At 62.3% G+C, this 27,573-nt stretch overlaps 1 protein-coding gene across 2 annotated transcripts in view; it reads left to right on the top strand.

Moving 5' to 3' along the window:
- Nucleotides 1–27,573, top strand: part of RYR1 (ryanodine receptor 1) — a 130,647-nt gene that overhangs the window by 37,107 nt on the left and 65,967 nt on the right. For both annotated transcript variants that reach the window (XM_054052902.1, XM_054052901.1), the window contains 17 exons: nt 1,287–1,506; nt 2,637–2,741; nt 3,893–3,996; nt 4,996–5,079; nt 6,088–6,247; nt 7,678–7,825; nt 10,368–10,573; nt 13,413–13,587; nt 15,100–15,308; nt 17,003–17,385; nt 18,058–18,184; nt 20,278–20,438; nt 22,377–22,542; nt 22,640–22,726; nt 24,144–24,370; nt 25,402–26,212; nt 27,371–27,571. In XM_054052902.1, the coding sequence (XP_053908877.1) occupies nt 1,287–1,506; nt 2,637–2,741; nt 3,893–3,996; nt 4,996–5,079; nt 6,088–6,247; nt 7,678–7,825; nt 10,368–10,573; nt 13,413–13,587; nt 15,100–15,308; nt 17,003–17,385; nt 18,058–18,184; nt 20,278–20,438; nt 22,377–22,542; nt 22,640–22,726; nt 24,144–24,370; nt 25,402–26,212; nt 27,371–27,571 (3,574 nt within the window). The remainder of the gene's footprint in view (nt 1–1,286; nt 1,507–2,636; nt 2,742–3,892; nt 3,997–4,995; nt 5,080–6,087; nt 6,248–7,677; nt 7,826–10,367; nt 10,574–13,412; nt 13,588–15,099; nt 15,309–17,002; nt 17,386–18,057; nt 18,185–20,277; nt 20,439–22,376; nt 22,543–22,639; nt 22,727–24,143; nt 24,371–25,401; nt 26,213–27,370; nt 27,572–27,573) is intronic.

Below are 27,573 nucleotides of genomic sequence, written 5' to 3' on the forward strand. Positions count from 1 at the left end.
ATCCCAGTTCACTAAACTGGGATGCTGGGGGGGTACAGGGAGTGATGCTACGGGGTTGCTATGGAGATGCTATGGGGCTGCTGTGGGTCTTGGGGCGCTTTGGGGGGCTCAGACCCCCCCCAGGCTGTGGTCCCCACATTGTGGGGGGTTCCCAGTTGCCCATACTGGTATCCCAGTCTCCAAACTGGGATCCCAGTTCGCCAAACTGGGATGCAGGCGGGATACAGGGGGTGATGCTATGGGGTTGCTATGGGGTTGCTGTGGGTCTGGGGGTGCCGCTATGAGTCTGGGGGTTCTTTGGGGCGCTCAGCCCCCCTGTACCCCACCTCAGGCTGCAGTTCCTGCTGTGGGGGGGCACTATGGGGGTGTCCCCCCAAACTGGGACGCTGGGGTCCCAATAGCCCAAACTGGGATGCTGGGGGATACAGGGGGTGATGCTATGGGGTTGCTATGGGGCCTCTATGGGTCTGGGGGTGCCGCTATGGGTCTGGGGGTTCTTTGGGGTGCTCAGCCCCCCCGTACCCCCCTTCAGGCTGCGGTTCCTGCTGGGGGGGGCATTATGGGGGGGGTCCCCCCAAACTGGGATGCTGTGGGTTTGCTATGAGGATGCTATGAGGATGCTATGGGGTTGCAGTGGGTCTGGGGGTGCCGCTATGGGTCTGGGGGTTCTTTGGGGCGCTCATCCCCCCCGTACCCCCCCTCAGGCTGCGGTTCCTGCTGGGGGGGGACATTATGGGGGGGCCCCCCCAAACTGGGATGCTGTGAGGATGCTGTGGGGTTGCTATGGGGTTGCTATGAGGATGCTATGAGGATGCTATGGGGCTTCTATGGGTCTGGGGGTGCCGCTATGGGTCTGGGGGTTCTTTGGGGCGCTCATCCCCCCCGTACCCCCCCTCAGGCTGTGGTTCCTGCTGGGGGGGGACATTATGGGGGGGCCCCCCCAAACTGGGATGCTATGAGGATGCTATGGGGTTGCTATGGGGTTGCTATGAGGATGCTATGAGGATGCTATGGGGTTGCAGTGGGTCTGGGGGTGCCGCTATGGGTCTGGGGGTGCTTTGGGGCGCTCATCCCCCCCGTACCCCCCCTCAGGCTGTGGTTCCTGCTGGGGGGGGGACATTATGGGGGGGTCCCCCCAAACTGGGATGCTGTGAGGATGCTGTGGGGTTGCTATTGGGTTGCTATGAGGATGCTATGAGGATGCTATGGGGCTTCTATGGGTCTGGGGGTGCCGCTATGGGTCTGGGGGTGCTTTGGGGCGCTCATCCCCCCGTACCCCCCCTCAGGCTGCGGTTCCTGCTGGGGGGTCGCCACGGGGAGTTCCGTTTCGTGCCCCCCCCCGGGTACTCCCCCTGCGCTCAGGCGCTGCTGCCCCGCGAGCGTCTGCGCCTCGAACCCATCAAAGCGTATCGGGGTGAGGGCCCCCCCGGAACCCGCAGCCTCGTGGGCCCCACAGTGCCTCTGCCCCACACCGCCTTCATCCCCTGCCCCGTCGACACCGTCCAGGTGGGGGTTTGGGGGGGTTTGGGGGGGTCTGGGGGGGAGAAAAGGGGGTTTGGGGGGATATGAGGGGGAGAAAAGGGGGTTTGGGGGGATCTGGGGGGGAGAAAAGGGGGTTTGGGGGGATCTGGGGGGGAGAAAAGGGGGTTTGGGGGGATATGAGGGGATCTGGGGGGGAGAAAAGGGGGTTTGGTGGGGTCTGGGGGGGAGAAAAGGGGGTTTGGGGGGATCTGAGGGGGAGAAAAGGGGGTTTGGGGGGAGAAAAGGGGGTTTGGGGGAATCTGAGGAGGAGAAAAGGGGGTTTGGGGGGATCTGGGGAGATATGAGGGGGAGAAAAGGGGGTTTGGGGGGATATGAGGGGGGAAAAGGGGGTTTGGGGGGATCTGAGGGGGAGAAAAGGGGGTTTGGGGGGATGTGGGGGGGAGAAAAGGGGGTTTGGGGGGGGTCTGGGGGGGAGAAAAGGGGGTTTGGGGGGATATGAGGGGGAGAAAAGGGGGTTTGGGGGGGCCTGGGGGGATGTGAGGGGGAGAAAAGGGGGTTTGGGGGGATCTGAGAGGGAGAAAAGGGGGTTTGGGGGGGTCTGGGGGGATGTGAGGGGGAGAAAAGGGGGTTTTGGGGGGATATAAGGGGGAGAAAAGGGGGATATGGGGGGATGTGAGGGGGGAAAAGGGGGTTTGGGGGGGTCTGAGGGGGAGAAAAAGGGGTTTGGGGGGATCTGGGGAGTGAAAAAGGGGGTTTGGGACACGGGAAAAGGGTTTTTGGGGGCGTTCCAGGGGTGGGAAAGGGGGTTTTGGGGGTGATAAAGGAGTTTTGGGGGGATTTGAGGGGTTCAGGGTGTGGGAAAGGGGATTTTGGGGGGATTTGGGGATGAAAAAAGGGTGTTTGGGGGCGAGAAAATGGGATTTGGGGGGATTTCGGGAGTGGGAAGGGGATTTGGGGGTGCTCGGAGGTGTTTTGGGGTTCTGGGGGGGTTTGGGGGGGCTTGGGGGGAGGGTTGGGGTCTCAGAGGGGGTTTTGGGGTCTCAGAGGATGATTTGGGGGTTCTGGGCTGAGGTTTTTGGGGTGCCAGGGTGGGTTCTGTGGGGTCTCGTTGGGTTTTGGAGGGGTCTGATTTTTGGGGTACCCCCCCCCCCCAGATCGTGCTGCCCCCCCACCTGGAGCGCATCCGCGAGAAACTGGCGGAGAACATCCACGAACTTTGGGCGCTGACACGGATCGAGCAGGGGTGGAGCTACGGACCCGTGAGTGGGGCACCCCGAAACCCCCCGGGCACCCCGAAACACCCCTGAACCCCCCCAAACCCTCCTGAGCACCTCAAAACCCTCCTGAGCCTCTCAACTTCCCCCGAGCATCCCAAAACCCCCCGGGCACCCCAAAACACCCCCGAGCACCCCAAAACCCTCCTGAACCCCCCAAACCCCCCGAGCCCCCCAAAACCCCCCGGGCACCCCGAAACCCCCCGAGCACCCCAAAACCCCCCCGAGCACCCCAAAACCCTCCTGAGCCTCTCAAAACCCACCCGAGCCCCCCAAAACCCTCCTGAGCACCTCAACTCCCTCGAGCACCCCAAAACCCTCCTGAGCACCCCAAAACCTCCCCGAGCACCCCAAAACCCTCCTGAACCCCCCAAAAACCCCCCCGAGCACCCCAAAACCCTCCTGAGCACCCCCAACACCCCCCTGAGCACCCCAAAACCCTCCTGAGCAGCTCAAAACCCTCCCGAGCACCCCAAAACCCTCCTGAGCACCCCAACCCCCCCCGAGCCCCCCAAAACCCTCCTGAGCACCCCAACACCCCCCTGAGCACCCCAAAACCCTCCTGAGAACCCCAAACCCCCCCCGAACCCCCCAAAGCACCCCCGAGCACCCCAAAACCTCTCCAAAGCCCCCGAGACCCCCAAACCTCTCTGAGCCCCCCCAAACCCCTCCTGAGCCCCTCAACACCCCCCTGAGCCCCTCAAAACCCCTCTTAGCACCCCAAAACCCCTCCTGAGGCCCCCAACCCCCCCTGAGCCCCCCAAAAACACCTCACCATCCCCTCATGCCCCCCCGATCCCCCCAAAACCCCCCGATCCCCCCCAAACCCTCCTGAGCACCCCAAACCCCCCCCAAGCACCCCAAAACCCCCCTTGAGCAACTCAACTCCCCCCCGAGCCCCCCAAAACCCCCTCACCATCCCCTCATGTTCCCCCATGATCCCCCCAAAACCCCTCGAGCCCCCCAACTCCACTGCCAGACCCCCCATTTTTTGGGGTGCCGAGGGTATTTTTGGGGGTTCCGAGGCTATTTTTGGGGTGTTTGAGGGGTTTTTTTTTTTGGGGTGCTGCTGTTGTTTCCCTGGTGCTGATGATCTGTTCCCCCCCCCCATTTTTGGGGGTTCGGGGCCCCCCCAGATCCGGGATGACGTGCGACGCCTCCACCCGTGTCTGCTGAGCTTCCAAAGTCTCCCCGACCCCGAGCGCAGCTACAACCTCCAGATGTCGGGGGAGACCCTCAAGTAAGAGGGATTTTGGGGTCCCCCTGACCCCCTACTTTGTGTCCCCCCCACTTTTGGGGTCCCCTTCCCCCCACACACTTCACCCTGGCACTGATTTTTGGGGTCTCCCTCCTTCCTTTCCCTATATCTAATGGATAAGGTCGGATTTTTGGGGGTCCCCCCTCTCCCTCTGTGCCCCCCAATCCACTCTGAGTGGGTTTTGGGGTCCCCCGCCCCCCTACTTTGTGTCCCCACACTTTTGGGGTCCCTTTGCCCCCCCCCACTTCACCCTGACACTGATTTTGGGGTCCCCCCTCTTTTCTTTCCTTATATCTAATGGATAAGGTTGGATTTTGGGGGTCCCCCTTTCCTTCTGTGCCCCCCAATCCACTCTGAGTGGATTTTGGGGTCCCCCTGCCCCCCTACTTTGTGTCCCCCCCACTTTTGGGGTCCCTTTGCCCCCCCCCACTTCACCCTGACACTGATTTTGGGGTCCCCCCTCTTTTCTTTCCTTATATCTAATGGATGAGGTTGGATATTTGGGGGTCCCCCCCCTCCTTCTGTGCCCCCCAAATCCAGTCTGAGTGGGTTTTGGGGTCCCCCTGCCCCCCTACTTTGTGTCCCCCCACTTTTGGGGTCCCCTTATCCTCCCACACTTCATTCTGACACTGATTTTTGGGGTCCCCCTCCTTTCTTTCCTTATATCTAATGGATGAGGTTGGATATTTGGGGGTCCCCCCCTTCCTTCTGTGCCCCCCAAATCCACTCTGAGTGGGTTTTGGGGTCCCCCTGCCCCTCCCCACTTTCTCCCCCACACTTTTGGGGTCCCCTTCCCCCCCCAGTTCACTCTGACACTGATTTTTGGGGTCCCCCCCCTCTTTCCTTTCCCTATATCTAATGGATGAGGTTGGGTTTCTGGGGGTCCCCCTTTCCCTCTGTGCCCCTCCCCACACTTTTGGGGTCCCCTCCTGCCCCCCCCTTCACCCTGGGGCTGATTTTGGGGTCCCCCCCCCCCCCCAGGACCCTCCTGGCTCTTGGTTGCCACGTGGGAATGGCGGATGAGAAAGCGGAGGAGAACCTCAAGAAGGTCAAACTGCCCAAAACGTGAGTGGGAGACCCCCAAAAACGGGGAGAGGGACCCCCAAAAATGAGATGAGGATCTCAAAAAACGGGGTGAAGGGACCCTAAAAACAGAGGGGGACCCCAAAATCACCCCTCAAGCTGGTGGTGTTGGACCTGGTGGCCGTGGAGCTTCGGTCCGGTGGTCTTGGATCATCTCAAGAAGGTCTGGGGGGTTCTAAGAGGTCCCTGGTGGGTTTTGGGGTCCCCTGGTGTGTTTTGGGGTCCCCTCTTGACTTTAGGGGGGGTCTCAAGTGACCCCCCCAGATTGATGATGGCCAACGAGTCCAAGCTGGTGGTGTTGGACCTGGTGGCCGTGGAGCTTCGATCCGGTGGTCCTGGGTCATCTCAAGAAGGTTTGGGGGGTTCTAGGAGGTCCCTGGTGGGTTTTGGGGTCCCCTGGTGTGTTTTGGGGTCCCCTCTTGACTTTAGGGGGGTCTCAGGTGACCCCCCGAGATTGATGATGGCCAACGAGTCCAAACCGGTGGTGTTGGACCTGGTGGCCGTGGAGCTTCAATCCGGTGGTCTTGGATCATCTCAAGAAGGTTTGGGGGGTTCTAGGAGGTCCCTGGTGGGTTTTGGGGTTCCCTGATGTGTTTTGGGGTCCCCTCTTGACTTTGGGGGGGTCTCAGGTGACCCCCCGAGATTGATGATGGCCAACGAGTCCAAACCGGTGGTGTTGGACCTGGTGGCCGTGGACCTTGGGAGGTCCCGGTGGTCTCAGGGGTTTGGAGGGTTCCAGGAGGTCCCCGTTGAGGTTTTTTTGGGGGTCCCCACAGGTTTGAGGGTTCTCTGGTGGCTTTTGCCATCTCCGTTTGACTTTGAGGGGTGTCTTCGTGTCCCCCCAACCTTGACGTTGGCCAACAGCTCCGCGCTGGTGGACCTGGGCCAACGTGGAGCATCTCAAGAGCTTTTTTTTGGAGGTCCCTGTTGAGTTTCGGGGTTCCTCGGTGGGGTTTTGGGGTTCTCAGGTGATCTGCGCCCCCCCTCCAGGTACACTATGTCCAACGGCTACAAACCGGCGCCGCTGGACCTGGCGCACGTCAAGCTGACGCCGGCGCAGTTGACGTTGGTCGATCGTTTGGCCGAGAACAGCCACAACGTTTGGGCCCGAGACCGCGTCCAGCAGGGATGGACCTACAGCACCGTCCAGGTGGGACCTCCCGGGACCACCAAACCCACCCCAACACCAACCCCCCGAGCCCTGGTGGCCACATCTGCCCCTGCTTCTGCTCCGCGTTCCTCTGGGGATCCACCACGGAGGGTGGGGGGCGTCCCGCGCTCCTGGGGATCTCCTCATGGTCTTGGCTGTGTCTCCATGCCCACGGTGGTGTCCCCATGCCCACGGTGATGTCTCCATGCCCATGGTGATGTCCCCATGCCCATGATGGTGGCATCCCATGTCCTTGGTGATGTCCCCATGTCCTTGGTGATGTCCTCATGCCCATAGTGACGTCCCTATGCCCCTCTATGCCCATGATGTTGTCCCCATGTCCATGGTGGTGATGTCCCCATGCCCACGGTGATGTCCCCATGGCCATGGTGGTGATGTCCCCATGCCCTTGGTGATGTCCCCATGCCCATGGTGATGTCCCCATGCCCTTAGTGATGTCCCCATGGCCATGGTGGTGTTGTCCCCATGCCCACGGTGATGTCCCCATGCCCCTCTATGCCCATGGTGACATCCCCACACCTCTGGTGGTGGCATCCGATGCCCATGGTGATGTCTCCATGCCCACGATGGTGGCATCCCATGTCCTTGGTGGTGTCCCCATACCCCTCTATGTCCTTGGTGATGTCCCCATGCCCATGATGGTGGCATCCGATGCCCATGGTGATGTCCGCATGTCCATGACGGTGGTGTCCCCATGTCCTTGATGATGTCCCCATGCCCACAGTGATGTCCCCATGTCCTTGGTGGTGTCCCCATGCCCCTCTATGTCCTTGGTGGTGTCCCCACGCCCACGGTGGTGTCCCCATGTCCATGACAGTGGTGTCCCCATGTCCTTGGTGGTGTCCCCATGCCCACGGTGGTGGTGTCCCCATGTCTTTGGTGGTGTCCCCATGCCCATGGTGGTGGTGTCCCCATGTCCTTGGTGATGTCCCCATGCCCACGGTGGTGTCCCCATGCCCACGGTGGTGTCCCCATGCCCACGGTGGTGTCCCCATGTCCTTGGTGGTGTCCCCATGCCCACGGTGGTGGTGTCCCCATGTCCTTGGTGGTGTCCCCATGTCCATGACGGTGGTGTCCCCATGTCCTTGGTGGTGGTGTCCCCATGTCCTTGGTGGTGTCCCCATGCCCACGGTGGTGGTGTCCCCATGTCCTTGGTGGTGTCCCCATGCCCATGGTGGTGGTGTCCCCATGTCCTTGGTGGTGTCCCCATGCCCACGGTGGTGGTGTCCCCATGTCCTTGGTGGTGTCCCCATGCCCATGGTGGTGGTGTCCCCATGTCCTTGGTGGTGTCCCCATGCCCACGGTGATGTCCCCACGCCCACGCTGACGTCCCCGCGCTGCTGCTGGCGGTGTCGGAGCCCCGTGGTGACCTCCCGGCCCCCTCGGCGGTGTCCCCGTCCCCTCCGTAGGACATCAAGAACAAGAGGAACCCTCGCCTGGTGCCGTACCACCTCCTGGACGAGAGGACCAAACAGACCAACCGCGACAGCCTCTGCCAGGCCGTGAGGACCCTGCTGGGCTACGGCTACAACATCGAACCCCCCGACCAGGAGAGCCGTGAGTGGGGGGCGGGGGGGGCTGGGGGGGGCTGGGGGGGATTTGGGGGGGTCTGGAGGGGCTTTCAGGGGGTCTGGAGGGGATTTGGGGGGTCTGGAGGGGCTTTTGAGGGATCTGAGGGGGCTTTCAGGGAGATTTAGGGGTGTTAAAGGGGGCTTTGGGGGGTCAGAGGAGGCTTTTGGGGGGTCTGGAGGGGCTTTCGGGGAGATTTAGGGGTGTTAAGGGGGGCTTTGGGGGGTCAGAGGAGGCTTTTGGGGGGTCTGGAGAGGCTTTCGGGGAGATTTAGGGGTGTTAAGAAGGGTTTTGGAGGGGCTTTTGGGGGTCAGAGGGGGCTTTTGGGGGGTCAGAAGGGGCTTTGGGGGGTCTGGAGGAGCTTTTGGGGGTCTGGAGGGGCTTTTGGGTGTTAGAGGGGACTTTTGGGGGGTCTGGAGGGGCTTTTGGGGGGTCTGGAGGGGCTTTCAGGGAGATTTAGGGGTGTTAAGGGGGGCTTTGGGGGGCCTCTGGAGGCTTTTGGGGGGTCTGGAGGGGCTTTTGGGGGGTCTGGAGGGGCTTTCGGGGAGATTTAGGGGTGTTAAGAAGGGTTTTGGAGGGGCTTTGGGGGCTCAGAGGGGGATTTTGGGGGGTCTGAGGGGGCTTTGGGGGGTCTGGAGGGGCTTTTGGGGGGTCTGGAGGTGCTCTTGGGGGGTCTGGAGGGGCTTTTGGGGATATTTAGAGGTGTTAAAGAGGGTTTTGGAGGGGCTTTTGGGGGTCAGAAGGGGCTTTTGGGGGGTCTGGAGGGGCTTTTGGGGAGATTTAGGGGTGTTAAGGGGGTTTTGGAGGGGCTTTTGGGGGTTAGAGGGGGATTTTGGGGGGTCTGAGGGGGCTTTGGGGGGTCTGGAGGAGCTTTTGGGGGGTCTGGAGGGGCTTTTGGGTGTTAGAGGGGGATTTTGGGGGGTCTGAGGGGGATTTTGGGGGTCAGAAGGGGCTTTTGGGGGATCTGGAGGGGCTTTTGGGGGAGTCTGGAGGGGATTTGGGGGGTCTGGAGGGGCTTTTGAGGGATCTGGAGGGGCTTTTGGGGTGTCTGGAGGGGATTTTGGGGTGTCTGGAGGGGCTTTTGGGGGGTCTGGAGGGGCTTTGGGGGATCTGGAGGGGCTTTGGGGGGTCTGGAGGGGCTTTTGGGGAGATTTAGGGGTGTTAAGGGGGGGTTTGGGGGGATTTTGGGGGTCAGAGAGGGATTTTGGGGGCTAGGGGGGGATTTTGGGGAGTCTGAGGGGCTTTGGGGGGTCTGAGGGGGCTTTCAGGGGGTCTGGAGGGGCTTTTGGGGAGATTTAGGAGTGTTAAATGGGGCTTTGGAGGGGCTTTTGGGGGTCAGAGGGGGCTTTTGGGGGTCTCTGGAGGCTTTTGGGGGGTCAGAGGGAGCTTTTGGGGGGTCTGGAGGAGCTTTTGGGGGTCAGAGGGGCTTTCGGGGAGATTTAGGGGTGTTAAGGGGGGGTTTGGAGGGGCTTTTGGGGGTCAGAGGGGGCTTTTGGGGGGTCTGGAGGGGCTTTCGGGTAAATTTAGGGGTGTTAAGGGGGGTTTTGGAGGGGCTTTTGAGGTTTAGAGGAGGATTTTGGGGGTCTGAGGGGGCTTTGGGGGGTCTGGAGGGGCTCTTGAGGGGTTTGGAGGGGCTTTTGGGGATATTTAGAGGTGTTAAAGAGGGTTTTGGAGGGGCTTTTGGGGGTCAGAAGGGGCTTTTGGGGGGTCTGGAGGGGCTTTTGGGGAGATTTAGGGGTGTTAAGGGGGATTTGGGGCATTGGGGTTAGAGGGGGATTTTGGGGGGTCTGAGGGGGCTTTGGGGGGTCTGGAGGGGCTTTCAGGGAGATTTAGAAGTGTTAAAAGGGGTTTTGGAGGGGCTTTTGGGGGTCTGAGGGGGATTTTGGGGGTCAGAAGGGGCTTTTGGGGGGTCTGGAGGGGCTTTTGGGGGTCAGAGGGGGCTTTTGGGGGTCTCTGGAGGCTTTTGGGGGGTCAGAGGGAGCTTTTGGGGGGTCTGGAGGGGCTTTTGGGGGTCTCTGGAGGCTTTTGGGGAGATTTAGGGGTGTTAACGGGGGCTTTGGAGGGGCTTTTGGGGGGTCTGAGAGGGCTTTTGGGGGTCTCTGGAGGCTTTTGGGGGGTCAGAGGGAGCTTTTGGGGGGTCTGGAGGGGCTTTTGGGGGTCAGAGGGGCTTTCGGGGAGATTTAGGGGTGTTAAGGGGGGGTTTGGAGGGGCTTTTGGGGGGTCAGAGGGGGCTTTTGGGGGGTCTGAGAGGGCTTTTGGGGGGTTCTGGGGAGGACCAGAGGGGCTGTGAGGGGGATTTGGGGCATTGGGAGGGTTTTGGGGGTACTTTTGTGGGGTTTTGGTGCCCAAATTTGGGGTTTCGGTGCCCATTTCCATCATTTCGGTGCCGAATTCCCATTTTCGGTGCCCGTTTTTGCCGTTCCGGTGCCCGTTTTCCGCATTCCGTTGCCCGTTCTCGCGGTTTCGGTGCTGTACTTTTTGGGGTTCGGGTGTGGTTTTTGGGGTGCTGACCCCCCGCGTCGCCCCGCAGCGGCGCAGGGAGTGCCGCGCGGCGCCGGCGATCGCTCGCGGCTCTTCCGTGCCGAGCGCGGCGCCGCCGTCCGCGCGGGGAAGTGGTACTTCGAGTTCGAGGTGCGGACGACGGGGGAGATGCGCGTGGGGTGGGCGCGGCCCGACGTGCGCCCCGACACCGACCTCGGCGCCGACGACCGCGCCTACGCCTTCAACGGACACCGCGTGAGAAACGGGGACCCCCCAGAACCCCCCCCCAGAACTCCCGGATCCCACTCGTGGGCCCTTCTCGGCCCAACATCACCCCATGTTCTTTGGGTCCTCCATCAACGCTTGGTCCCACCATAACTCCTGGTCCACCATCACCCCTCGGTCCCACCAGGTCCATCCTGGTCCCACCAGGTCCCTCCTGGTCCACCATCACCTCTTGGTCCCTCCTGGTCCATCATTACCCCTTGGTCCCACCAGGTCCCTCCTGGTCCACCATCACCTCTTGGACCCACCAGGTCCCTCCTGGTCCACCATCACCCCTTGGTCCCACCAGGTCCCTCTTGGTCCCACCAGGTCCCTCCTGGTCCCACCAGGTCCCTCCTGGTCCACCATCACCCCTTGGTCCCACCAGGTCCCTCCTGGTCCACCATCATCTCTCAGTCCCACTGGGTTCCTCCTGGTCCACCATCACCACTCGGTCCCACCAGGTCCCTCCTGGTCCACCATCACCTCTCGGTCCCACCAGGTCCCTCCTGGTCCCACCAGGTCCCTCCTGGTCCACCATCACCTCTTGGTCCCACCAGGTCCCTCCTGGTCCACCATCACCTCTCGGTCCCACCGGGTCCCTCCTGGTCCACCATCACCCCTTGGTCCCACCAGGTCCCTCCTGGTCCACCATCACCCCTTGGTCCCACCAGGTCCCTCCTGGTCCCACCAGGTCCCTCCTGGTCCACCATCACCCCTTGGTCCCACCAGGTCCCTCCTGGTCCCACCATGTCCCTCCTGGTCCACCATCACCTCTTGGTCCCACCAGGTCCCTCCTGGTCCCACCAGGTCCCTCCTGGTCCACCATCACCCCTTGGTCCCACCAGGTCCCTCCTGGTCCACCATCACCTCTTGGTCCCTCCTGGTCCACCATCACCTCTTGGTCCCACCAGGTCCCTCCTGGTCCACCATCACCTCTCGGTCCCACCGGGTCCCTCCTGGTCCACCATCACCCCTTGGTCCCACCGGGTCCCTCCTGGTCCACCATCACCTCTTGGTCCCACCAGGTCCCTCCTGGTCCACCATCACCTCTCGGTCCCACCGGGTCCCTCCTGGTCCACCATCACCCCTTGGTCCCACCAGGTCCCTCCTGGTCCACCATCACCCCTTGGTCCCACCATGTCCCTCCTGGTCCACCATCACCTCTTGGTCCCACCAGGTCCCTCTTGGTCCCACCAGGTCCCTCCTGGTCCCACCATCACCCCTCGGTCCCACCAGGTCCCTCCTGGTCCCACCAGGTCCCACCTGGTCCACCATCACCTCTTGGTCCCATCAGGTCCCTCTTGGTCCACCATCACCTCATGGTCCCTCCTGGTCCATCATTACCTCTTGGTCCCACCAGGTCCCTCTTGGTCCCACCAGGTCCCTCCTGGTCCACCATCACCCCTTGGTCCCACCAGGTCCCTCCTGGTCCACCATCACCCCTTGGTCCCACCAGGTCCCTCCTGGTCCACCATCACCCCTTGGTCCCACCAGGTCCCTCCTGGTCCACCATCACCCCTCGGTCCCACCAGGTCCCTCCTGGTCCCACCATCACCCCTTGGTCCCACCATAACTCCTGGTCCACCATCACCTCTTGGTCCCACCAGGTCCCTCCTGGTCCCACCATCACCTCTTGGTCCCACTGGGTCCCTCCTGGTCCCACCATCACCTCTTGGTCCCACCAGGTCCCTCCTGGTCCCACCATCACCTCTTGGTCCCACCAGGTCCCTCCTGGTCCACCATCACCCCTCGGTCCCACTGGGTCCCTCCTGGTCCCACCATCACCCCTCGGTCCCACCATGTCCCTCCTGGTCCCACCATCACCCCTTGGTCCCACCAGGTCCCTCCTGGTCCCACCAGGTCCCTCCTGGTCCCACCAGATCCCTCCTGGTCCACCATCACCTCTTGGTCCCACCAGGTCCCTCCTGGTCCCACCAGGTCCCTCCTGGTCCCACCAGATCCCTCCTGGTCCACCATCACCCCTTGGTCCCACCAGGTCCCTCCTGGTCCACCATCACCTCTTGGTCCCACCAGGTCCCTCCTGGTCCACCATCACCCCTTGGTCCCACCAGGTCCCTCCTGGTCCCACCATCACCTCTTGGTCCCACCAGGTCCCTCCTGGTCCCACCATCACCTCTTGGTCCCTCCAGGTCCCTCCTGGTCCACCATCACCCCTCGGTCCCACCAGGTCCCTCCTGGTCCACCATCACCACTTGGTCCCACCGGGTCCCTCCTGGTCCACCATCACCCCTCGGTCCCACCAGGTCCCTCCTGGTCCCACCGGGTCCCTCCTGGTCCACCATCACCCCTTGGTCCCACCAGGTCCCTCCTGGTCCACCATCACCCCTTGGTCCCACCAGGTCCCTCCTGGTCCACCATCACCCCTCGGTCCCACCATAACTCCTGGTCCACCATCACCTCTCGGTCCCTCCTGGTCCACCATCGCCTCTTGGTCCCACCAGGTCCCTCCTGGTCCCCTCGGTCCCACCAGGTCCCTCCTGGTCCACCATCACCTCTTGGTCCCTCCTGGTCCATCATTACCCCTCGGTCCCACCAGGTCCCTCCTGGTCCCACCATCACCTCTCGGTCCCACCAGGTCCCTCTTGGTCCACCATCACCTCTTGGTCCCACCGGGTCGCTCCTGGTCCCACCATCACCTCTCGGTCCCACCAGGTCCATCCTGGTCCACCATCACCCCTCGGTCCCACGTGGTCCCTCCTGGTCCCCTTGGTCCCACCAGGTCCATCCTGGTCCCCCATCACCTCTTGGTCCCACCAGGTCCCTCCTGGTCCCCTCGGTCCCACCATGTCCCCGTTGTCCCCTCCAGGCGCAGCGGTGGCACGTGGGCAGCGAACCCTTTGGGCGGACGTGGCAGGCGGGGGACGTGGTGGGGTGCATGATCGACCTCAACGAGTGCCACATCACCTTCACCCTCAACGGCGAAGTCCTCATCAGCGACGCCGGCTCCGAATTGGCCTTCAAGGACTTCGAAGTGGGCGAAGGTGAGGGTGGGACCGTCCGGAACTTGGAGGACCTTCCAAACCCGACGGGAATGGAGCGGTGTCTCCAAGGATTGGTGTTGGGTTTGGTGTTGGTCAACGTCTTCATCCCGGAGTGGGATGAGGGGTGGAGGGGACCTCAATGATGTCCAACTGGGGGTGGATCCATGGGTGGAAGGATCTGGAGAGGGATCTGGGGGTGGATCCATGGGTTTGAGGGATCTGGAGAGGGATCTGAGTATGGATCCATGGGTGGAAGGATCTGGAGAGGGATCTGGGCATGGATCCATGGGTGGAAGGATCTGGAGAGGGATCTGAGTATGGATCCATGGGTGGAAGGATCTGGAGAGGGATCTGAGTATGGATCCATGGGTGGAAGGATCTGGAGATGGATCTGGGCATGGATCCATGGGTGGAAGGATCTGGAGAGGGATCTGGGCATGGATCCATGGATGGAAGGATCTGGAGAGGGATCTGGGCGTGGATCCATGGGTGGAAGGATCTGGAGAGGGATCTGAGTATGGATCCATGGGTGGAGGGATCTGGAGAGGGATCTGGGCATGGATCCATGGATGGAAGGATCTGGAGAGGGATCTGAGTATGGATCCATGGGTGGAAGGATCTGGAGAGGGATCTGAGCATGGATCCATGGGTGGAAGGATCTGGAGAGGGATCTGAGTATGGATCCATGGGTGGAAGGATCTGGAGAGGGATCTGGGCATGGATCCATGGGTGGAAGGATCTGGAGAGGGATCTGGGCATGGATCCATGGGTTGGAGGGATCTGGAGAGGGATCTGGGCATGGATCCATGGGTGGAAGGATCTGGAGAGGGATCTGAGTATGGATCCATGGGTTGGAGGGATCTGGAGAGGGATCTGGGCATGGATCCATGGGTTGGAGGGACCTGGAGAGGGATCTGGGCATGGATCCGTGGTTGGAAGGCCCTGGAGGTGGCCCAGGAGGCCACCAGCAACGTGGTTCGGATCAGCCACGGAGTTGCCACCGGGAGGAGGGAAGGGATTGTCCTCCTGGTGAGGCCACACCTCAAATCTTGGGTTCCGGTTGGGGTTCCTCACCCCAAGGAGGACCCGGAGGGGTTGGAGCGAGTCCGGAGAAGGGGAACGGAGCAGGAAAGGGGCTGAAGGACCTCAAAGGGTTTGGTTTGGAGGAGGCTGAGGGGAGACCTCGCGGCCCTCCAGAGCTCCTGGGGAGGAGGTTGTGGCGATGAGGTTGGTGTTGGTGCCTCCAAGCGAGGACCGAGCGGCGGTGGGACACGAGGGAACGGCCTCGGGTTGTCCCGGGGGAGGTTCGGATGGGACAGTGGGAGACGTTCCCTCGTGGGAAGAGCGCCCGAGCACGGCAGAAGGTCCTCAGGGAGGTGACGGTGGTGTCCCCTCCGTTCTTGGTGACCTTCAAAGACGGCGCCCATGAGGTCTTCGGCGCCGGTTGGCGGTGGTTGGATTTGACGTTCCGGGCGTTCTCCTCCAACCGAGGGTTCCGGGGGTCCCTTCCAGGGTTCGTCCCCGCCTGCAGCCTGGGGTTGGAGCAGGAGGGGCGCCTCAACTTGGGCCAAGACGTGGGGAGCCTGAGGTTCTTCAGCATCTGCGGCCTCCAGGAGGGCTACGAACCCTTCGCCATCAACACCAAACGCCCCATCACCCTCTGGTTCAGCAAAAGTCTCCCCCAGTTCGTCCCAGTGCCCCCCGACCACCCCCAGCTGGAGGTAAGGGGGGGGCCTGAGGGGCCCCACCTGCTGGAGGGGCCCAACTTTGGGGGGGACGGACAGATGTTGGGGTTCCTTGGAGGTCCCTGGGTGGGAGATGCTCGGTTTTGGGGGGACCGTGTGCTGGAGGGTCCCCATGTGTTGGAGATACTCATTTTTGGGGGTCCCTGTGTGCTGGGGGGGTCCCTGGGGTGGGGGATGCTCAGTTTTGGGGAGTCCCGGGAGTGGGAGATGCCCAGTTTTGGGGGACACACAGATGTTGGGGCTCCTTGGAGGTCCTTGGGTGGGAGATGCTCAGTTTTGGGGGGTCCCTGTGTGCTGGGGGGTCCCCATATGTTGGAGATGCTCAGTTTTGGGGGGGTCTCTGTGTGCTGGGGGGGTCCCTGGGGTGGGGGATGCCCAGTTTTGGGGGGTCCCTGTGAGCTGGGGGGTCCCCACGTGTTGGAGATGCTCAGTTTTGGGGGACAGACAGATGTTGGGGCTCCTTGGAGGTCCCTGGGGTGGGGAATGCTCAGTTTTGGGGAGTCCCTGTGTGCTGGGGGGGTCCCTGGGGTGGGGGATGCTCAGTTTTGGGGGGTCCCTGTGTGCTGGGGGGGTCCCTGGGGTGGGGGATGCTCAGTTTTGGGGGGTCCCTGTGTGCTGGAGGGTCCCCACATGTTGGAGATGCTCAGTTTTGGGGGACACACAGATGTTGGGGCTCCTTGGAGGTCCCTGGGGTGGGGGATGCTCAGTTTTGGGGAGTCCCTGTGTGCTGGAGGGGTCCCTGGGGTGGGGGATGCTCAGTTTTGGGGGGTCCCTGTGTGCTGGGGGGTCCCCATATGTTGGAGATGCTCAGTTTTGGGGGGGTCCCTGTGTGCTGGGGGGGTCCCTGGGGTGGGGGATGCCCAGTTTTGGGGGGTCCCTGTGAGCTGGGGGGTCCCCACGTGTTGGAGATGCTCAGTTTTGGGGGACAGACAGATGTTGGGGCTCCTTGGAGGTCCCTGGGGTGGGGGATGCTCAGTTTTGGGGAGTCCCTGTGTGCTGGAGGGGTCCCTGAGGTGGGGGATGCTCAGTTTTGGGGGGTCCCTGTGTGCTGGGGGGGTCCCTGGGGTGGGGGATGCTCAGTTTTGGGGGGTCCCTGTGTGCTGGAGGGTCCCCACATGTTGGAGATGCTCAGTTTTGGGGGACACACAGATGTTGGGGCTCCTTGGAGGTCCCTGGGTTGGGGGATGCCCAGTTTTGGGGGGTCCCTGTGAGCTGGGGGGTCCCCACGTGTTGGAGATGCTCAGTTTTGGGGGACAGACAGATGTTGGGGCTCCTTGGAGGTCCCTGGGGTGGGGAATGCTCAGTTTTGGGGAGTCCCTGTGTGCTGGGGGGGTCCCTGGGGTGGGGGATGCTCAGTTTTGGGGGGTCCCTGTGTGCTGGAGGGTCCCCATGTGTTGGAGATGCTCAGTTTTGGGGGACAGACAGATGTTGGGGCTCCTTGGAGGTCCCTGGGGTGGGGGATGCTCAGTTTTGGGGGGTCCCTGTGTGATGGGGAGGTCCCTGGGGTGGGGGATGCTCAGTTTTGGGGAGTCCCTGTGTGCTGGGGGGTCCCTGGGGTGGGGGATGCTCAGTTTTGGGGGGGTCTCTGTATGCTGGGGGGGGACTTGGAGATGCTCAGTTTTGGGGGTGTCCCCTGCCTCCCCCTGCCCAATTTCGGGGTTCCCCCCCAGGTGACGCGGATGGACGGGACGGTGGACACCCCCCCTTGCCTTCGCCTCTCGTACCACGTTTCGGGGACCCCCCCGGCAGCTCCCCCCGAGCTCCTCTTCCTGCGCCTCAGTCTCCCCGTTCAGTTTCACCCCCAATTCCGCTGCCCCCCCGGGGTCACCCCCTTACCCCAAACCCCCCCCGAACCCCCCGATGATGTCCCCGACGAACCCCACTCCGACTTCGAGCGCCTGCGGCGTTCGGCCGGCGCGCGGCACCCCGAAAACGAAGGGGAGAGCGGGGAGAAGGGACCGGGGGGGGCCCCCCAAAACCCACCCCCCCGAGAGCAGCTGCGCCCCGAAAACGAGAAGGACGCGACCACCGAGAAGGGGAAAGCGAGGAGGGGGTGAGGGGGGTTGGGGGGGTTTTGGGGGGCAAATGTGCATCCCAGGGGTTTGGGGTGCAGGAGGGGTATTGCCCCCCCCCCAGGGTTTGGGGGGGCAGAGGGGTAATTACGGGGTTTTGGGGGGGCAGAGGGGGCAATTCCAGGGCTTTGAGGGGCAGATCTGGGGTTTTGGGGGGCAATTGTGGGGCTTTGGGGGGCAATTCCGTGGTTTTGGGGGGCAATTCTGGGGGTTTGGGGGGCAAAGAGGGCAATTCCAGGGCTTTGGGGGGCAATTCCGGGCTTTTGGGGGGCAGAGAAGGCAATTCCAGGGCTTGGGGGGGCAATTCCAGGGTTTTGGGGGTCAATTCCAGGGTTTTGGGGTGCAAAGAGGGCAATTCCAGGGCTTTGGGGGGGCAATTCTGGGGTTTTGGGGGGCAGAGGGGGCAATTCGGGGGGCTTTGGGGGGCAATTCCAGGGTTTTGGGGTGCGGGGGGGGGGCGTTGCCCTCTCTCATGCTTTTGGGGTGCAATCGCTGGGGTTTGGGGTGTTGGGGTTTTGGGGGGCAATTCTGCACCCCGAGGTTTTGGGGTGCGGGGGGGGGAGGGAAGGGCAATTCCAGGGCTTTGGAGGTACAATTCTGGGGGGGAAAGGGGGGGTTTTGGGGTGGGGGGATGATTTTGGGGTCCCCCCCAGGTTCCTGTTCAAAGCGCGGAAGACCCCCTTCGCGCCCCCCCCCGCTGTCCCCACCGTCCCCCGTTTGGACGAGGACGTCGTCCCCGACGAGCGCGACGACCCCGACGTCATCATGAACACCACCACCGTAAGGGGCACCCCCAAAAAATACCACCGGGGGGACCCCAAAAAATCCCACCGGGGGACCCCAAAAAAAAAATCTCCCCTGGAACCCCAAAATCCCCCTCAGGGAACCTCAAAAATCCCCCTCAAGGATCCCAAAATCCCCCCTGGGCCCCACAAAGTCCCACTTGGGGACCCCAAAAACCCCGCTGGGACCCCAAAATCCCCCTCAGGGATCCCAAAATCCCCCCCTGGAACCCCAAAATTCCTCCTGGGACCCCAAAATCCCACTTAGGAACTCCAAAATCCCCCTCAGGGACTACAAAATCTCTCTCAGGGATCCCAACATCCCCCAGGGATCCCAAAATCCCACTTGGGGACCCCAAAAACCCCGCTGGGACCCCAAAATCCTCCCTGGGAGCCCAAAATCCCCCTCAGGGACCCCAAAATACCCCCTGGGCCCCCAAAATCCGCCCTGGGAGCCCAAAATCCCCCTCAGGGACCCCCAAATCTCACTTAGGAACCCCAAAATCCCCCTCAGGGAACGCAGAATTCCCCTCAGAGAACACAAAATGCCACTTGGGGACCCCAAAACCCCCCCCCCCCCCGAGACCCCAAAATCTCCCTCAGGGACCTCAAAACCCCCTCAATCCCAATCCCCATCTCTCTCCATCCCAATCCCATTTCTCTCCATCCCGATCCCCATCTCACTCCACCCCTATCCTAATCCTGATCCCCACCTCTCTCCATCCTGATCCCAATCCCGATCATCTCTCTCCATCCCAATCCCCATCCCGATTCCCATCTCCATCCCAACCCCGAACCCCACCTCTCTCCATCCCGATCCCGATCCCAATCCCCATCTCCCTCCGTCCCAATCCCAATCCCCATCTCCCTCCGTCCCAATCCTGATCCCCACCTCTCTCCATCCCCATCCCTATCCCAATTCCCATCTCCATCCCAATCCCGATGCCGATCCCCATCTCTCTCCATCCCCATCCCGATCCCCATCTCTCTCCATCCCAATCCCGATGCCGATCCCCACCTCTCTCCATCCCAATCCCATTTCTCTCCATCCCCATCCCAATCCCGATCCCCATCTCTCTCCATCCCCATCCCGATCCCAATTCCCATCTCCATCCCAATCCCAATCCCGATCCCCATCTCTCTCCCTCCCGATCCCGATCCCAATCCCCATCTCTCTCCACCCCGATCCCAATCCCCATCTCTCTCCCTCCCAATCCCAATCCCAATCCCCATCTCTCTCCATCCCGATCCCGATCCCAATCCCCATCTCTCTCCCTCCCAATCCCGATCCCAATCCCCATCTCTCTCCCTCCCAATCCCAATCCCAATCCCCATCTCTCTCCATCCCGATCCCAATCCCCATCTCTCTCCATCCCAATCCCGATCCCCATCTCCCTCCATCCCAATCCCCATCCCAATCCCCACCTCTCTCCATCCCCATCCCGATCCCAATTCCCATCTCCATCCCAATCCCGATGCCGATCCCCATCTCTCTCCCTCCCAATCCTGATCCCAATCCCCACCTCTCTCCATCCCAATCCCATTTCTCTCCATCCCCATCCCAATCCTGATCCCCATCTCTCTCCATCCCGATCCCGATCCCAATTCCCATCTCTCTCCATCCCCATCCCAATCCCAATTCACATCTCCATCCCAATCCCGATGCCGATCCCCATCTCTCTCCCTCCCGATCCCGATCCCAATCCCCACCTCTCTCCATCCCAATCCCCATTCCCCATCTCTCTCCATCCCAATCCCGATCCCCATCTCTCTCCATCCCGATTCCGATGCCGATCCCCACCTCTCTCCATCCCCATCCCGATCCCAATTCCCATCCCCATCCCGATCCCGATGCCGATCCCCATCTCTCTCCATCCCGATCCCGATCCCAATCCCCATCTCTCTCCATCCCAATCCCATTTCTCTCCATCCCCATCCCAATCCCGATCCCCACCTCTCTCCATCCCGATCCCGATCCCAATTCCCATCTCCCTCCCAATCCCGATGCCGATCCCCACCTCTCTCCATCCCAATCCCGATCCCGATGCCGATGCCGATCCCGACCTCTCTCCGTGTGTCTCTTCCCGGCAGTACTACTTCTCGGTGCGTGTTCCGGCGGGACAGGAGGCTCCGGGCGTTTGGGTCGGATGGGTCACTCCGGATTTCCACCACCTCGACGCCGCCTTCGAGCTCTCGCGCGTCCGAACCGTCACCGTCACCATGGGCGACGACCGCGGCAACGTCCACGACAGGTGGGGGGGGACCCCAAACTGGGGCCGGGGCACCCCCAAACTGGGACCCCAAACTGGGGCCGGGGCACCCCCAAACTGGGGCGGGGGACCCCCAAACTGAGACCCCCAACTGGGACAGGGGCACCCCCAAACTGGGACCCCCAACTGGGGCCGGGGCACCCCCAAACTGGGACCCCAAACTGGGACCCCAAACTGGGGCCGGGGCACCCCCAAACTGGGACCCCCAACTGGGGCCGGAGCACCCCCAAACTGGGACCCCAAACTGGGCCAAACTGGGACAGGGGACCCCCAAACTGGGACCCCCAACTGGGACAGGGGCACCCCCAAACTGGGACCCCAAACTGGGACCCCAAACTGGGACCCCAAACTGGGACAGGGGCACCCCCAAACTGGGACCCCAAACTGGGACCCCAAACTGGGACAGGGGCACCCCCAAACTGGGACCCCAAACTGGGACCCCAAACTGGGGCCGGGGCACCCCCAAACTGGGAGGGGGGACCCCAAACTGGGACCCCAAACTGGGACCCCAAACTGGGGCCGGGGCACCCCCAAACTGGGATAGGGAACCCCAAACTGGGACCCCAAACTGGGACCCCAAACTGGGACAGGGGCACCCCCAAACTGGGACCCCAAACTGGGACAGGGGCACCCCCAAACTGGGACAGGGGCACCCCCAAACTGGGGCGGGGGACCCCCAACTGGGACCCCAAACTGGGACAGGGGCACCCCCAAACTGGGGCGGGGGACCCCCAAACTGGGACCCCAAACTGAGACCTGAAACTGGGATGGAAGACCTCCAAACTGGGCTAAACTGGGACCCCAAACTGGGATGGGAGACCCCCAACTGGGACCCCAAACTGGGACCCCAAACTGGATCAAATTGAGACCCCAAACTGGGATGGGAGACCCCCAAACTGGGACCCCAAACTGGATCAAATTGAGACCCCAAACTGGGATGGGAGACCCCCAACTGGGACCCCAAAGTGGGCCAAACTGGGATGTGAAACCCCAAAACTTGGATCCCAAACTGGGATCCCAAACTGGGATGGAAGACCCCCAAACTGGGACACCAAACTGGGATGGGGGACCACCAAACTGGGACCCCAAACTGGACCAAATGGGGACCCTAAACTGGGATGGGAGACCCCCAAACTGGGACTTGAAACTGGGATGGAGGACCCCCAAACTGGGATGGAAGATCTGGAGGTCCTTGGGGTGATGATGGAGATGGGGTGGAAGATCCGGAGGTCCTCGGGGTGATGATGGAGATGGGGTGGAAGATCCGGAGGTCCTCAGGGTGATGGAGATGGGGTGGAAGATCCGGAGGTCCTTGGGGTGATGATGGAGATGAGGTGGAAGATCTGGAGGTCCTCGGGGTGATGATGGAGATGGGGTGGAAGATCTGGAGATCCTCGGGGTGATGATGGAGATGGGGTGGAAGATCCGGAGATCCTCGGGGTGATGATGGAGATGGGGTGGAAGATCTGGAGGTCCTCGGGGTGATGATGGAGATGGGGTGGAAGATCTGGAGGTTCTCGGGGTGATGATGGAGATGAGGTGGAAGATCTGGAGGTTCTCGGGGTGATGATGGAGATGAGGTGGAAGATCTGGAGGTTCTCGGGGTGATGATGGAGATGGGGTGGAAGATCTGGAGGTCCTCGGGGTGATGGAGATGGGGTGGAAGATCTGGAGGTCCTCGGGGTGATGATGGAGATGGGGTGGAAGATCCGGAGGTCCTCGGGGTGATGATGGAGATGGGGTGGAAGATCTGGAGGTTCTTGGAGTGATGATGGAGATGGGGTGGAAGATCTGGAGGTTCTTGGGGTGATGATGGAGATGGGGTGGAAGATCTGGAGGTCCTCGGGGTGATGATGGAGATGGGGTGGAGGACCTGGTGCTCGCCGGGGGTCCCTGAGGGTGGTGTCCCCCCACCTCCAGCATCAAGCGCAGCAACTGCTACATGGTTTGGTGCGGAGAGTTCGCCAACTCGAGCCAACAGGCGCGCGTCAGCCACACCGACCTCGTCATCGGCTGCTTGGTGGACCTGGCCACCGGCCTCATGACCTTCACGGCCAACGGCAAGGAGATCAACACCATCTTCCAGGTGGGATGGGGTCCTACCACCCCCACGAGGTCCCATCGCCGCCCCGCGGTGGGGTTGGGCACCTCCTGTCCTCATCTCAACGGCTTTGTCCGTCCAGGTGGAACCCAACACTAAGCTCTTCCCGGCCGTCTTCGCCCTTCCCACCAGCCAGAACGTCATCCAGTTTGAGTTGGGCAAACTCAAGGTGAGAAGGACCTCCTGGAGGAGGACCTGGACCTCTGAGGGGGTTCTTGGGGTCCATAGAGTGGACCAAGAAGGACGTGGAGCTATGGGAATGGTGAGGGGTCTCTGAGGCGTTCTTGGGGTCCATAGAGTGGACCAAGGAGGACGTGGACCTCTGGGAATGGTGAGGGGTCTCTGGGGGGTTCTTGGGGTGCAGAGGATGGACCAAGGAGGACGTGGACCTCTGGGAATGGTGAGGGGTCTCTGAGGGGTTCTTGGGGTCCATAGAGTGGACCAAGAAGGACGTGGACCTCTGGGAATGGTGAGGGGTCTCTGGGGGGTTCTTGGAGTCCATAGAGTGGACCTCTGGGAATGGTGAGGGGTCTCTGGGGGGTTCTTGGGGTCCAAAGAGTGGACCAAGGACCTCTGGGAATGGTGAGGGGTCTCTGAGGGGTTCTTGGGGTCCATAGAGTGGACCAAGAAGGACGTGGACCTCTGGGAACGGTGAGGGGTCTCTGGGGGGTTCTTGGGGTCCATAGAGTGGACCAAGGAGAATGTGGACCTCTGGGAATGGTGAGGGGTCTCTGAGGGGTTCTTGGGGTCCATAGAGTGGACCAAGGAGGACGTGGACCTCTGGGAATGGTGAGGGTTCTCTGGGGGGTTCTTGGGGTCCATAGAGTGGACCAAGGAGGACGTGGACCTCTGGGAATGGTGAGGGGTCTCTGAGGGGTTCTTGGGGTCCATAGAGTGGACCAAGGACCTCTGGGAATGAGGGGGACCTCATAGAGAGGACGTGGACCTCTGGGAATGAGGGGTCTCTGAGGGGTTCTTGGGGTCCATAGAGTGGACCAAGAAGGACGTGGACCTCTGGGAATGGTGAGGGGTCTCTGAGGGGTTCTTGGGGTCCATAGAGTGGACCAAGGAGAACGTGGACCTCTGGGAACGGTGAGGGGTCTCTGGGGGGTTCTTGGGGTCCATAGAGTGGACCAAGAAGGACGTGGACCTCTGGGAACGGTGAGGGGTCTCTTGGGGGTTCTTGGGGTCCATAGAGTGGACCAAGGAGAATGTGGACCTCTGGGAATGGTGAGGGGTCTCTGAGGGGTTCTTGGGGTCCATAGAGTGGACCAAGGAGAACGTGGACCTCTGGGAATGGTGAGGGGTCTCTTGGGGGTTCTTGGGGTCCAAAGAGTGGACCAAGGACCTCTGGGAATGGTGAGGGGTCTCTGAGGGGTTCTTGGGGTCCATAGAGTGGACCAAGGACCTCTGGGAATGAGGGGGAGCCTCATAGAGAGGACGTGGACCTCTGGGAATAAGGGGTCTCTGAGGGGTTCTTGGGGTCCATAGAGTGGCCCCCTGGGTTGGTGGGGGTCTCCTGGGGGTGCTGAAGGCATCTCAGGAGCTTTGGTGTCCCCCGCCTGACGCCCGCCGTGTCCTCGTAGAACATCATGCCCATCTCGGCCGCCATGTTCAGCAGCGAGCGGAAGAACCCGGAGCCGCAGTGTCCGCCCCGCTTGGTCATCCAGATGTTGACGCCCGTCACCTGGAGCCGAATGCCCAACGAGTTCCTGACGGTGGACACCTCCCGGCTGGGCGACGGGCAGGGCTGGGCCGTGGAGTGCAACGAGCCCCTCGTCATGATGGCCCTCCACATCCCCGAGGAGAACAGGTCCGGGACCCTCGTCCTCCTCAGGGGTCCCATCCCCAGGAGAAACCGTGGTCCCATCCCCAGGAGAACCCATGGTCCCATCTCCAGGACACCCAGGGTCCCATCTCCAGAAGCCCCAGAGATCCCATCCCCAGGAGACCCAAGATCCCATCTCCAAGAAACACATCCCGAAAAGACCCAGAGATTCCATCCCCACGATCCCATCTTCAGAAGCCCCAGAGATCCCATCCCCAGGACAGTCAGAGATCCCATCTCCAGGGTCCCACCCCCAAGAGATCCAGAGGTCCCATCTCCAGTGTTCCATCTCTACAAGCCCCAGAGGTTCCATCTCCAGGAGACCCAGAGGTTCCATCTCCAGAAGCCCCAGAGGTTCCATCTCCAGGGTCCCATCTCCAAGAGATCCAGAGATTCCATCCCCATGATCCCATCTTCAGAAGCCTTAGAGATCCCATCCCCAGGAGATCTGAGATCCCCTCTCCAGTGTCCCATCTCCAAGAGGTTGAGATGGTCTCAGAGGTCCCATCTCCAGCGTTCCATCTCCAGAAGCCCCTGAGATCCCATCTCCAGAAGGAGACCTGAGATCCCCTCTCCAGTGTCCCATCTCCAAGAGGTTGAGATGGACTCAGAGGTCCCATCCCCAGGAGACCCGAGATCCCATCTCCAGAAGCCCCATCCCCAAAAGCCCCAGAGGTCCCATCTCCAGCGTTCCATCTCCAAGAGGTTGAGATGGACTCAGAGGTCCCATCTCCAGCGTTCCATCTCCAGAAGCCCCTGAGATCCCATCCCCAGGAGATCTGAGATCCCCTCTCCAGTGTCCCACCTCCAAGAGGTCGAGATGGACCCAGAGGTCTCATCTCCAGCGTTCCATCTCCAGAAGCCCCAGAGATCCCATCCCCAGGAGATCTGAGATCCCCTCTCCAGTGTCCCACCTCCAAGAGGTCGAGATGGACCCAGAGATCCCATCATCTCCAGAGGTTCCACCTCCGGAGATCCCACCCTCGAGGCTGACCCCTCCTCTCCTCTCCCCTCAGATGCATCGACATCATGGAGCTGTCGGAGCGCTTGGACCTCCTCCGCTTCCAGTGCCACACTCTGAAGCTCTACTGCGCCGTCTGCGCGTTGGGCAACAACCGCGTGGCGCACGCGCTCTGCAGCCACGTCGACCAAACCCAACTGCTCTTCGCCATCGAGAGCCCGGAGCTGCCGGGACCCCTCCGAGCGGGGTACTACGACCTCCTGCTGGCCATGCACCTGGACGCCGCCCAGCGCGCCCGCGCCTCCATGAGCGCCGAGTTCATCGTCCCCATGACCGAGGCCACCAAGGCCATCACCCTCTTCCCCGCGGGCGGCCGCGCCCCGGGGCCCCCCGGCGTCGGCCCCAGCGCCTGTTTGCGCCCTCAGCCGCATTTCGCCGACCCGTGCTTCATCCTGGCGGGCGGCGGCGGGCGCGCGCCGCTGGGGCCCGGCATCCCGCTGCGGGAGTTGGGCGCTCGGGCCATCCGGATGCTGTCGGAAGCGGTGGCCGGAGGGGGACCCCACGCTCGCGACCCGGTGGGGGGAAGCGTGGAGTACGAGTTGGTGCCGGTGTTGAAGTTGGTGTCGGCGCTCTTGGCCGTGGGGGCGTTGGGGGACGAGGAGGTGCGGAGCGTCCTCCGCATGATCGAACCCCGCGTCTTCGGCGACGCCCGGCGCGAGCGAGGGGACGGCGAGGACGAGGAGGTCAGGAGGACCCGGAGGACAAAGGCCATCGAGGCCGGAGAGATGGAGGAGGAGGAGGAGGAGGAGGAGGAGCCCGAGGAAGGGCTCCTGCAGATGAAGCTGCCCGAGTCCGTCAAGCTGGAGGTGAGGGGACACTTACGGAGGGGTTCCTGTCCCCTCACGGGGGTCCCTGTCCCCCCGTGTCCCCATGTCCCCCTATATCCCCCTGTCCCCCTGTGTCCCCCTGTCCCCTTCACTGTCCTGTGTCCCCCCGTCCTTCATGTCCCCCTCCCTGACCCATGTCCCCGTGTCCCCCTGTGTCCCCATCAGTGTCCCCATGTCCCTCTGTGTCCCATCAGTGTCCCCATGTCCCTGTATCCCTCGATGTCCCCATGTCCCCCTCCTTGACCTCTGTCCCCCTGTCCCTCTGTGTCCCATTGTCCTCCTCATTGTCCTGTGTCCCCATCAGTGTCCCCATGTCCCCTCACTGTCCCCGTGTCCCCCTCACAGTCCCCTCAGTGTCCCCATGGTGTCCCCTCAATGTCCCCTCACTGTCCCCATCAGTGTCCCTGTGTCCCCCTCACGGTCCCCTCAGTGTCCCATCAGTGTCCCCTCACTATCCCCTCACTGTCCCCTCAGTGCCCGCTCAGTGTCCCCTCAATATCTCCTCAATATCCCCTCTGTGTCCCCTCACTATCCCCATGGTGTCCCCTCACCGTCCCCTCACCGTCCCCATGGTGTCCCCTCACTGTCCCCTCACCGTCCCCTTGGTGTCCCCTCCGTGTCCCCCCAGTGTCCCCATGGAGTCCCCTCACTGTCCCCATGTTGTCCCCATCAGTGTCCCCATGGTGTCCCCATGGTGTTCCCTCACCATCCCCATGGTGTCCCCCTGGTGTCCCCTCAGTGTCCCCCCAGTGTCCCCATGGAGTCCCCTCACTGTCCCCATGTTGTCCCCATCAGTGTCCCCATGGTGTCCCCATGGTGTTCCCTCACCATCCCCATGGTGTCCCCCTGGTGTCCCCTCAGTGTCCCCCCAGTGTCCCCCCAGTGTCCCCATGGTGTCCCCTCGGTGTCCCCTCAATTTCCCCTCGGTGTCCCCCTGTTGTCCCCATAGTGTCCCCCTGGTGTCCCCTCACCGTCCCCGTCGATGTCCCCATGGTGTCCCCATGGTGTCCTCTTAGTGTCCCCTCACCGTCCCCCTGTTGTCCCCATGTTGTCCCCCCGGTGTCCCCTCACTGTCCCCGTCGATGTCCCCACGGTGTCCCCTCGGTGTCCCCTCACCGTCGCTGCTGTTGTCCCCAGATGTGCCACCTGCTGCAGTTCTTCTGCGAGCGGGAGCTGCAGCACCGCGTCGAGGCCATCGTGGCCTTCTCGGAGCGCCACGTGGAGCGTCTGCAGCGCGATCAGCGCCGGCGCTACCGCCGCCTCATGAGGGCTCTCACCATGACGGCCGCCGAGACCGCGCGCAGGACCAGGGAGTTCCGCTCCCCACCCCAGGAGCAGGT

Source organism: Cuculus canorus, chromosome 37 (genome assembly GCF_017976375.1).
Source record: "Cuculus canorus isolate bCucCan1 chromosome 37, bCucCan1.pri, whole genome shotgun sequence".
Lineage (NCBI taxonomy): Eukaryota > Metazoa > Chordata > Aves > Cuculiformes > Cuculidae > Cuculus > Cuculus canorus.